General features: G+C 42.4%; 1 protein-coding gene and 2 long non-coding RNA genes across 4 annotated transcripts; 2 read left to right on the top strand and 1 right to left on the bottom strand.

Annotated features, from left to right (window-relative positions):
* Nucleotides 1-670: 670 nt before the first annotated feature.
* On the top strand, nucleotides 671-5,690 carry LOC111261057 (alpha-tocopherol transfer protein-like). Of its 2 annotated transcripts, none has more exons than XM_022834279.2 (4): nucleotides 671-1,454; nucleotides 3,231-3,572; nucleotides 3,952-4,148; nucleotides 4,597-5,690. In XM_022834279.2, the coding sequence occupies exons 1-4, from the start codon at nucleotides 1,382-1,384 to the stop codon at nucleotides 4,897-4,899; spliced, it is 915 nt and encodes a 304-aa protein (XP_022690014.1). In that variant the 5' UTR covers nucleotides 671-1,381; the 3' UTR covers nucleotides 4,900-5,690. The 2 variants fall into 2 exon arrangements, with proteins under 2 accessions (XP_022690014.1, XP_022690017.1); XM_022834282.2 differs by lacking the exon at nucleotides 671-1,454 and adding an exon at nucleotides 2,044-2,594.
* Nucleotides 5,691-8,146: 2,456 nt separating this feature from the next.
* On the bottom strand, nucleotides 8,147-9,895 carry LOC147753407 (uncharacterized). The gene is made up of 2 exons (XR_015311335.1): nucleotides 9,820-9,895; nucleotides 8,147-9,113 (listed from the first exon to the last, which is right to left on the bottom strand). It is a non-coding gene; the product is annotated as an uncharacterized LOC147753407 (long non-coding RNA).
* On the top strand, nucleotides 9,831-11,625 carry LOC147753406 (uncharacterized). The gene is made up of 2 exons (XR_015311334.1): nucleotides 9,831-11,207; nucleotides 11,434-11,625. It is a non-coding gene; the product is annotated as an uncharacterized LOC147753406 (long non-coding RNA).
* Nucleotides 11,626-11,739: the final 114 nt, after the last annotated feature.

The raw sequence follows: 11,739 nt of genomic DNA, 5'->3' as shown, positions 1-11,739 counted from the left end.
ATCGAACTACTGACACGCAAGTGGACTAACTAGACGGGCCTTCCTACCCGGCCCACACAGATCGAAAAAGTGGCAGCAAAATAACAGCTCTTTGCTTGCCCGTCCGTTAGTCTCTTAGCAAGCTTTCGCCAATCTTTATCAGTGTGGCAAATGTGACGAAAGCCATAGTGCAGACATTGTATGGTAACACAGTAGCAACTAATAGCGGTCTTAATCGCTTCAACGCGCGGCGGTACTTGTGAACGCTGCGGCGTTGATGACGCAATAAGTTCAACGGTGGCAACTTGCTTTGTCCAAGATCGATCGGACCTAATCAGGCCAGCTTGAAATAGACCTGGCTGGCAGTTGATTGCTTCAGCAGCTGCGGCAGCAATAGTACTAGCTGCAAAAGCAGCAGTGGCCTGTTGATTGTCGGACTCGTTGACTCCTAAAGGACCCGTTGTCGTCCTCGGAAAGAGACGATAAGTCAATTCGTCAAACGCACCGAGTGTTGTTTACGATTGGTGATCAACTTAGCCCATCAATTCAAGCTTGTTCGAAGAATAACGAACACGCAGTTCTTCACTGACGAAAACTGACATTTGAGTTTCATATCGTGACGCCACAGACCGCGCTGTACACTTGACCGGCCCTCATTCGCGGTAATTCGGACTACCAATGCAGATGTCTTCTCTGTCCATTGTGCATTTATTTGTTGCATAACAAAAATGGAAAATTAAGCGGCAGCTACAACAGCAGCAGAAGATTTACGACGCTTAGATGTAATCTTGGCCTTCTGCGTGTCGTAGGAAGATCCAGCACAAGTTTTGCCATAAAGACACTAGTTATCAGACTCGCGGACAATCGAAAATTGCAACGACTGCTTGTTGGGGCAATATCTTTTTCGTCATCAATTTGAGAAGGGGAAAAAGCCAAGACGCGTCGAAGGCGTACGACTCGCATTATCGTAGATAGTAACAATGACAACATCAAAATAGCGCGTTAGCTGTTGAGTTTAGTCAAGTGGTGGCAAACTGCAGTAAATAGAATAGTCCTATCAGAATACATCATAGTGATGTGCAGCCGTTCATGTGAACCCGTAGGCAAAATACTATTACTGTTAATAGCTCGACGTAAAGATGTAATTATTTCAAAAAGGTAAAAAGAAAGGAGAACAGAACAAGAAGATAAAAATCATAATCGAGCACTTGCCTCCCCTGTAACGGTTATTAGCTGGATGACGAGTGCTCCAATGTGCCTTGCTCGGTACGTGTATTTTATCTCTTTATCTCAAACCTTTCCTTAACACTCGAGAAACGAGTTGGCTGCAGTTGACCGAAGTGGTGACGCCAGCCCTGATAACAATAGTACATACAGCGCTGCTGGTGAATGTATAGCAAATATGGATACAGAATTACTCAGCGATTCAGAGTTCTGCGATGCTTCGCAGGATTTCAATGGACCGTCGTCGCTGGGTAAGTAAGTATACGTGGTAGTAACAAAGCAGTATACTTTCAGTTTGCTCGTTCAGTTATTTGTCTAGTTTTACCAGCCTCGCTGGTAAGATAATGCACCGGCCGATGCCAAACGCAAGATGCATCGCAAGCAGATAGAACAGGAACATATCAATTGGCTTACTGAGATATCGATATTTCCCTATCATGACCACCTGGTAACTATGCATCGATTAGGCTCACTGCTTGCGCGCATCGAACCTGAACAGAACAAGCAAACACAATAATTTACACTGCTCTTACTGGCCCAGCTGCTGTTTCAAGCACCGGTATGAAATGACCGTCAAATACGAAGTATCATTTGTCAAACGTTGTGACAAACGTTTGAACGCTGCCTCGTCAAAGTGGTTTCTACGTTACAATATTGCTCGTAAGGTAAACCGCCATTATGCTATTAAAGGGTAGGAGAGCTAATTGTGCTTACTCCCGCGTAGACCTATGCTTTGTTTCGTGACCTAGGTCTAGTTTCCTTACAGCACATTTAGCTTCTATGCTTTCCTAGCTCTCAGCTGATTCGTGTTAGGCCGGGCGTGTTGTCGTGCCGGACCTTGCACTGGTCCTGCCTGCTTCTATCTAACCACAAATAGATGAGAAAGAGATGTGAACCCATAGATGCTTGTGAAAAGGAGGAAAAATGTTGTATCTCGATTACCGGTCTCTCCAGTTTGAGCATTGCGTCGGGTTTTTCCTCTGCACTCTGTTTTACTCAAGGAGGCAAACGGTGAAGGCCACTGAATGGCGGAAGGAACCTAATTAATTGCAATTGATAATCTTGTGATCGCATTTGATATGATAGCAATTGCAGTTTACCAGTCAGCCGGCCAGGAGTCCATTAGCTACGCAAGTTTCACAGTTTAACAAGAATACAGGAATTGCTGATTAGGTTAGGTCAAAGACTATGGGCCAGGCGATGCTTCTTCTCTCCGCGTCGAGTAGTCAGCTCATGTAAAAGGCACGGTTTAATAAGCATAAGCAAGCCATTATTGATGACGAAAAAAAAACGATTGTCTCTTACGCGTTCCACTTCTTTTCCCCGCCCGTCAATGCCCCAGAGAGTTTTAACGTATTGAAATGCTATAGAACAATTAAAGTGCCTTTTTGGTAAGTCCTGACCGTAATGGGTGTGTTATGTTAAGCATTGTTATTGAATATCTAACGCGATGTATTTAATACTCCACGAAAAACTCTACTGAACGAAATTCTATATTGCAAGCTAAAGTTAGCGTGATTATTGCTCATACTATTATAATTAGGTAAACAATAAGTATAGAGCTTATGACGGATTGTATTACGTTCCGAATACCTTAAAATTAAAAGAACTTCATTTGGCAATAGAAGGTGTAATAAAAAATGCAACCTATTTTGAACCTTTATCATCAGCCAGATACGTGTGTTTTTAAGTTAGTTTTAGCTAAAACAATAATTAGTTCCGTCTGTGTTAACCTTCGCAGGCCGTGGATATCTTTCTGCGCTAATGTTTTGTTTGTAACTAAGTACAACTTTTATGCTTGTTGAATAACAGTTTATTATAGGTTGCTATTTTTAGCACACCATGTAATAAACAAATCATCAGAACTCTTACTTCTCAGTTGAATGACAGTATCTGGCAATATTGCATTAATCTCGTACTCAACATTTTAGTGAGTCGCGGTCTAAAATCGTAGATTAAATTACGCAATAGCAATGATCATAGGAAATATACTGACTGATCTGTGTACGTCTTTTTCAAATCTCAAGACTCGGCCTTTAGTTTACAGCTGGACCAGGACCCAAACCTCGAAATGACGCTTGCGAAACACGAGGGCGCGCTTACTGAGTTACGTATTAAGCTCGATGGTATTGACCATAAAATCCATTGCCAAACGGACGACGCGTTTCTCCTGTGCTTTCTACGGCACAAAAAATTCGACGTAGACGCGGCCTTCGTCAGCGTACAAAAGTACTACAAGCTCCGTAAAGAGTTTCCGGATAAGATCTGGCCACGGGGAAAAGGTGTCAAGTGGATGGAAGATTATGTGGCATTAAACAACTGTACCGTGTTCCCGATCCGGAACAAAGTTGACGGCAGCTGGGTATTTGGTAAGCAGAAAACGCTGATTTTGCTTTTTCAAGTTTTGTGGAACAAGCTGGTTTCATAGACAAATTTGTATCCTTGTGTGCAGCAGGACGAAGAGGGTACGGGCAGTGCTACTACAAGCAAAGCGATTTGATTTTTTCCGACACACCTTAGAATACCTTAGATGCAAGTGTTATTTAAGGCCACTCAAGCGGCCTACATTTTTTTCCGGTGGTAAAAGGAACTTTCTACTTTTTCTATCTAAGCTCCCAGTGGCGCTAATCTCGTTTATTTAATTGTGACATTTATTTACTGAGGAGGTTATCAGCAGAGTAATAAATAATCTAAACAAATATTTCTAATCACAGAAATTTTGTCAACGCTGACCTTATTTTATTTCAGCATGGCGTAAAGGAGACTGGGTACCTGAGGAGGAGAAATATGTCTTAGCCGACTACCTTACATGGGGCCTCTACATGGCGGAATACTTCTTGTATAAAAAGGCTAAGTTGGACGCCGATGAGGGCTGGACGTTGATCATGGATTTATCAGGATTCGAGGCCCGTCACATCCCTTATTGCGATCTGCGTGTTGTTAGGGTAAATATCGCTAGCCCGCGGCGCAACGAGGAGAACAAAGAGCAGAAGTGACATAGACTCTTGTACATCATTTGCCCTACTCGCCACTACGTATTCTCCCTGTTTTTGCTATCCCTTACTCAATGCCGCCTTTGCTTGGCCCGTCGTTGCCCTGCGGCAAGCAATCTCCAATAGAGTTGAACGGCTCGCTCGGTCAAGGAAACCTCTATAAGATACCCGCCTATCACATTAGTGTCATCATATGAGGAGGCCGTTTTAATACCTCTTATATAATACCTTTACACACACATACAAGCTAAGAGAGTTTTGTTTTTCCTTAACTGGTTTGCACTGATCTACGAATACTTCCGCATTCCGAAAGACGTTCAGTTGTGGCGTATTGACAGCTCCTTTTATCTTCAAACGCTGATCTCTGTCTTCTTATCTACTTTTCCCTTTAACTTATTAGGCGTACACGTCGATTCTGAAAGGTGCACTGCCTGTCAAGATCAAGGCGATTCACTTCATCAATGTACCATCGGTGTTCCATTACGTGCTCTGTCTCATCAAGTTCCTCTTAACGGATAAACTCCGCAGCCGTTTCTTCGTGCACAAATGTGTTGCGGACTTGAGTAAGACGATCGATCCGGAATGCCTGCCAGAAGAATATAGCGGTTCCGGTACTAAGTTCAGCTCGCGATGGCTTTTCGATGAGATGGTACAATACGAGCAAGAGTTCGCTGAGAGGAGCTACTTTGGTTATAGACAATAGTGTGTGATGCGGTATGGTGTATCTCTTTAAGTTGTACGAATCGTTAGCTGCATAGATCAGATTCGCACAGGTGTAAATTTCATGGCCGACCAACTGGTAATGATCACAAGAGTGGACGTGCTATGGAGAAATAAAACAGTCGTTACCGACATAGAAATGTTCTAGTAGCTGAAAAGAGAAAATGACGAAGAGGAGCGACTAATAAAAAAAACAACAGAAGAAAAAATAGTATTCAATCAAGAGATTTATTATCGTGTTAACAAGGAAATATTGAAGAGTCAAATCATAGAAAGGGGCACGATGATTCCCGTGTGTACGCAAGAAAAACGTAGAAGGTAGAAAATGATGATGATGTTAGCAGGGGGAGAAAAGCTGTAGAGGGGTAGAGTTCTTGATTGCGATTGGTTGGGGCCAACTATAGTGATGTTATTCATCCCGCCGCCGCTGCTGCTATTGAAAGCCACCGTTCGCGAGATCTGTACAGACGGAAGGTCAAGTGTATAACGAACTACACAAAAGGAGAGGTTCAGCAGGATGAGTCAATTTTAATTTGCGCACAGCATACACGTGCATGTTCAATAGCGTCGGCAGGACCCAAGTCGAAGCGAGCCATATAGACGCGTTGCTATATAGTGTTAATTGCCAAAAAAAAAGAGCAATGTAATACGTCAGTTTCTGGGTCCTTTAGCCGACCCGGTTATTAGAGTTAAAAAATAGAACGTTTTAAAAGCAATGTAAAGATGTAAATACTACTTTAATAAAAATGTGTTGTATAGCCGAAAGAATGACAACTGATATTGCGTTGTCCCTTAGCAATCTTTTTTTTTCAAAAACTGAGTACACATGAGACATGCTGTGCGTGGCAAAAAAGGATATGTCTTAGTTAGATTATAGCGATGATCGAGGTTGAGATAGCCAACATGTTATGCCACGAGAGTTGCGGGAGAGGTGTGTGTGTGGTGAATAGACCTATGTAGCATGCAATGGTAAAGGTAAAATGACAAACGAGGTCGTCGTCGAGGACCGTCTTGTAAACACTACACATAAATCATTTCAACAAGGCACAATGAAGGGAAACGCGAAAAACTTAGGCCACCTGCCTTAGCAATGTTCTATCACTTGAGTCTACCGGAGTTAATGATAGTTTTTACAAAAAACGTACATTTCAGGCGTCGAACCGGATCGGTCAAAATATAATGAACACTTGTTACAGGTGGTACGTTGAAATCATAGTGATATTAAGCATGACACTGAATAAAGAGTAGATGCAAACGTGCAGTTAAAAGCTTTTACAGTCGGGTCCTCGACTGGACTCTAGAGGGAGATACCTGTGCTTTGTGTAATGGAATACGAGATCAACTACTTATAGTGTGCGTGCTCTTGAATGCTGGTTCAGCTGAGACCCCCGCTAGTTGAGATCCCTGCGTCGTCACAGAAAACTAAAATCTGGGAGCTTTATGTATTTTCAGCTTTATAGCTACACAACAAGGACTGCCAGTGTTCGATACCCTAATGGGGTCACGACTAGCTCGCTGATTGTCTGCTACATACGTTACGCCCGTTGACGTTGTGAAGGTATAGGAACAGTTGAATGCGTTTGTCAATGAAAGACAAAGAAGAACCAACTAACACGAAATACAATAGACACCGCTACATAACAACCTCTCCTAGTGCTTTCAACGTCAACGCTCAACGATGTCGATAAACTATAGTCCTAGATTTCCCTATAGCAACTGTAGGGCGACAACAACAGATGTCTAATAAATTTATAGTATCAGCGAATAGGTCACAGGGTGCAGCGACTCCATCGAAGTCTGTTCGGTCAGAGTACCACACACGTAGTGTTGGTGGGAGGATCGTAATATACAGAAAATCATCCTTCTAAAGAAACATCCCTCTAAAACAGGTAACGAATGTGGCGTTAAAATTTTTACAGCGGGCAATCCGTCCACATCACAAGTAGCAGGACGATAAGATTTTACTAAACGAATTTTTTACGTAACACAAGATGATCGAACAGATATACAAAATATGAAAGCCATCTATGCGGGTTACGTGGTTAGCAATTCACTCGATTTTTATAACGATTTCCTGACTGCAATGAGGAAACGGCAAGAGTTTAAGGCATGATTGGAAACATAACAGCATGTCCACAAAATTTGGTTGCACCGTTGTAGTTAAAAATGCCGGAGGAATAGATGTAAAGATAATTCCGGTATGGGCGTGATTGCTAAACAGAAGGGCATCAAGATGAAGCGCAATGACAGGATAAACACCTCAGCGTCTGTGAGTGCAGTCGGACAACGGCGATAGGTAAACTATTTTGATCGTCATTCAGCGACTGTGTCGGCCTGTTCTGATAGTCCGGACGCTGTCCTGAGCCATTGAGGCAATTGTAGCATTAGCATCAAACGGCATGCTTTTGTTCAGTCGGATCAAATCTTACCTTGATTAAGATATGAGGCCTTTACGGATCATATTCCGAGGAAACGGTATCTCCGTAATCGTTTTACCCGTGAACTCGGTGACGCCTTATATGCAGCGATATCGATTGAATGCGTTCAGAGGCCAGGTGGGCACCTATTACGCGTTAACCCTTTATGTAAATACACACGTTTTATGTCACATTGCCATGGTAGTCTAATTCTATCGTATTAGATTAACATATTCTTCGTGCCGTTCAGCCTTGGCAGTAGGTACGTTCAGAGAGCCCTTTCTCGACGTACGGTTTAGCATGAATATAAATGACCATGGCGCGCTAAACACAAGACGACACGGCGTTGTCAGTCTCTGCAATACATAATAGCAGTTATTGGGAAATCGGTCTACGATTACATCGAAGGGATGGTCACCTAGCTAACCATTAGGTCTTAGTTCTAGCTAGTTAGGTATGTCCTTTTTAATGATTACCCGTTCTCTTTTGATTCGACTCTAATCAGTCGTAGCGTGCCGTCGTTATTTAACAGCCGTACCACTGGCCTGTTGCTCGATGAACTCCGTACGCCGATGAGAACGTTGAGTAGGACGAAAATGTTTATGTCAGGACCAAAATACGAGCCGCGTCGCAAGTGCTCTGCACGGCCTTCACTGCTATGAAAATCCTCAATAACGGCGGCTAATAATGGCGTCATACAGCCAATTTAGATTGACAGTCCTTTCGATCCTAAACTATTTCTGGTAACATAGGAATCTAAATGGTGAACCCTCTCAGGTCACTAAAGTCATTACTATATCACAAGTAGCGAAATTGTGTGAATACTTAAGTGTCCACGTCCGTTAGACGCACAGTTAAGAGCTGCGAACCACGGACACTTAACGGTAGGATTAATGAAAGACCGGATCATTTTTATTGTGTCGTTATGTACTAGCGATATCCTTTTAACTGTCGAAATAAGCCTAAAACGACCCCATCACCATAGACTCTATTGCAGGGTGGCAAAAATAGGGTATTTTTCATATTAAGGTAGACGCGCCATTGCTAATACAAGCCTTCAGTCGTATCATTTTCGATCACTCTGCCCTACTAAGTAATTCTGGTTCTTAAAATAACCAACATATTGCTCCCTCTATGCGATATATTCAAGCCAGAGGGTTTGTGTAACTTAAGGTAACGTTTAAGATAATCTCTGGATACAGATTGAGGGGCACCCCAAAGGTAGGCGATTATCGCAAACAGTACTTACAGTAATATGCACTCTCATGCTACGTACTTTAAAAAATAATATAAATATAACGCAAAGACATACATAAATACAGTCTTTCCACAATCGACACATAGAATTAATGAGTTGTTTGCCCGCGTATCAGCAATTTGTAGAAATAATTTAGATGTTCTGTATTTTTTATTATATCTTCATTTGTAAGCTTGTTTATAAAAAAAAAAAAAAAAAAAAAAAGAAGATGGATCGCCTGTGAATGTACACACAAGAAATGCTTCAAGTCGTTCTTCTGCTTCTATATATAGATAGGGGTATTCCTTTTGTTCTCAACTACAAAAAGAGATCGGCTTGCCTATTTTGGGTCTTCAACTGCTTCAATTCTCTAATTTCAGTACGGTCACAGGTAAGCGACAACGATGGCCAGCCATTGTTTGTTGGTTGTCCAAACAACAGGAGTCAGCGAACGTGTCGTGCCGGCTTCCATATAGTCAGAGAAGGTGGCGCCCTCAGTGGCGGACTGGCAGAACTCATCCAGGACGACAGGCCCGTACTACCCTAGAGACGAATGAGGGCGTTAGTGTCCTCAGGAAACAAAGGAGATCATAAAAAAACATACGAGTGTAACCTTGAAGGGGATGGAGGTGGGAAGGGCGGTTCTGCTACGGTCAAACGGCGGCTCCAGTCAAACGAAATCTTGAAATGAACAATGAATATCTGTTACTTCTACTGCGGCGTACGCACACTAAATAGAAAGGCAGAATTAGGACAGCTCTTCAGGAACAGAATCACAGCCCTGCGCAGCTTGAATTACTAAATGGAAAACGAAGACTATTTCATTTTCCTCTATTTTAGAAACAAACAAAAAAAAACGAATAGACCAGTCTGTCTGTTTCGTGATTAGTCGCGACGTTAGATCTGTGGAGAATGTCTTTAATAAGAACAGCCATAGTAAACTAGGTCAACGAGTAGGTTTTAAGTGAATTTCAAAGTGCACTTCTTCACGAGATAACGTTTGTTAGAAAAGATGTCGCCATTTGTTATTTGCATTATATTGCATGGTTTCCACTGGTGTTAACGTGTAGTTCAAGGTAACAGATGCACTGAGTAAGCTATAGAGCCTGGCTGCATAGTACGTAACATGGTAACCTGGTGTTCTGATGTAATAGTGCTTTTATTAAAATGATTTAAACTTAAAGGGGTAGTTGTTCTTGATCTATGCTTACCGTTAGCCAATTTTAGCGCTATTGTCAAAAGCTCTTACTATATTTTGTGCACTGTCTGTTGTACGGTAGTCGTCGTAACCAGTCCCGCAGAGTATAGAGCGGCCACTTAGGCCTCAACCGTGAGCCCATACGCACAATGACCGATTGGACAAACGACCATCTGTTCTATCGTATCTCAACTGTCAACCACACCGATAGCTGATAGGCGAACGCATGTTTGCTGATCTTCCTACGTAAGCCTTCGGCAGTTAGGCCTTGGGTCTACTTGTTCGTTGCGTGGAAATGGAATGTAATGATTTGTATAAGCTTGATTTAATTTATTTTTTTTGTTGTTGCTCCTCCAACCTTTCCTGTCGGCCACCCCGCCCTTCCAACGCCATTCAGTTGTCGCGAAACGATCAAGACCAGGAGTAACTGTTAGCGCGACTACTTTCACCGTTGGTAGCATTTTTTGCGCGGCACAGTCCAGTGGCTTGTTTTATTAAGTGCAGCTGACTCAGATGAGGGGACATAGCTGAACTGGACATAGTCTGGCAATACAGGTTAAAACCCCTTTGTTGAGCCTGTACTTTCTCTTCCTGTGTCGGCTTTTAAGGTTGCATCGTACAAAATACAAATAGTAGCATGCTCAGAAAGCATATCGGTCGGGAAATGATTACGACGGTCGTGGTAGGGTATTATACAAGGTCGATACGATTAGCCTTTTTAATTTTTGCAAATTGCACGCCTCGTAGTGATGTTGTGACGGAAGCTGGAATCATGCAGGAATGCCTAAAAAAATATTAATGGCTCTGCGTTTTTTTTTCAATTTGAAACAAACAACGTTAGCGTCGCATCTTGACAAGGGGTTATTCTTAGATGTTGTCTTCACTCAACTATGAGGTCTTGTAGGAGCAAAGATATCGACTCTATGGTTGCATTCAACCGGCAAACGAAAGTTCGCAGCCGCTAACCAGTTACGCCGTAACCTTGACAACATTAACAGGACGATATGACAGCGTGATAAGAGAATTCGAACAGCGTGTAGCCAGGTTTCTGGGCGGCGCTCTACTGCCGTTCTACAGATCGCCGTTAAGGCGCTGTATCCTACGCCAGACTGCTATGCAACAGAAAACTAACTATCGTCGTATATTGTGGCGGTGATGTGCAGGTTGAATGTGCATTGCTGGGTGATTACTTGTTTACCAGCAGTAACAATGGTGAATCACTGGCTGGCGTTGTACTGGATTCTCAAGCAGCTCTGACAACGGATCAGACAGCGATGATGATGATACGTGTACAATGCAGGGGCTCTGAAGCGCCTCGATGTTCCATATCTTTCCTTCAACGGTCTCCCGTGTAATTTTCGTGGAAATGGCTGGGTCGCGTACCTAGAACATGCATACGTACATCGTACTTAAATTTTCCCCATTCAACGATTATTAAGGCAAGTCGCATTTCAAAATTGCAAAACTTGGTCCGTTGGTACTAGCTTAGCTAGGTCTCCTGGCGGGAAGAGTGCAAAGAAACGCTATTATGTTCAACTCCTTATATTGGCTGAAAATGACTCGTGGTGAACGTTGTTGCTATACATAGCCATGACTAAAAAAACATATATATATATATATATATATATATACTTCTTAATATCTGACCTAAAAACTGTCCTTTAGGGAGACTGACGCGCAATGGATCTACTGCTGAAAAACTAGGACAATCATCAATGAAAATAGACAACAAACAAAGCGATGATGTTGGATTGTAATTCTTTCCATGCTATGGTATCGTAGCGATAAGTTTGGAACTCTAATTATCGAATGAAATATAAAATAAAACAATATAAGGATTGTGTTAACCAACTGCAATGTACTCCAACAGGCTATCTATAGTCTTTAGAGCTTAGTTCAGCTTAGCTCTGTGATCTTGTTCGCCCCGCGCTATTGGCCAGCATTGACAATATTGATGCCTAAAATGATTAC

The sequence above is a fragment of the Varroa jacobsoni genome, unplaced genomic scaffold (genome assembly GCF_002532875.2).
Source record: "Varroa jacobsoni isolate VJ856 unplaced genomic scaffold, vjacob_1.0 scaffold_516, whole genome shotgun sequence".
In the NCBI taxonomy this organism is placed as follows: domain Eukaryota; kingdom Metazoa; phylum Arthropoda; class Arachnida; order Mesostigmata; family Varroidae; genus Varroa; species Varroa jacobsoni.
This window is presented reverse-complemented; position numbering and strand designations above follow the sequence as displayed.

Excerpts from the sequence above, each read along its gene's own strand:
- LOC111261057 (XM_022834279.2), top strand. The coding sequence starts at position 1,382 with ATGGATACAGAATTACTCAGCGATTCAGAGTTCTGCGATGCTTCGCAG. Across the intron at positions 1,455-3,230 it reads CAATGGACCGTCGTCGCTGG|ACTCGGCCTTTAGTTTACAG; the intron begins GTAAGTAAGTAT and ends TCAAATCTCAAG. Across the intron at positions 4,149-4,596 it reads GCGATCTGCGTGTTGTTAGG|GCGTACACGTCGATTCTGAA; the intron begins GTAAATATCGCT and ends TTAACTTATTAG.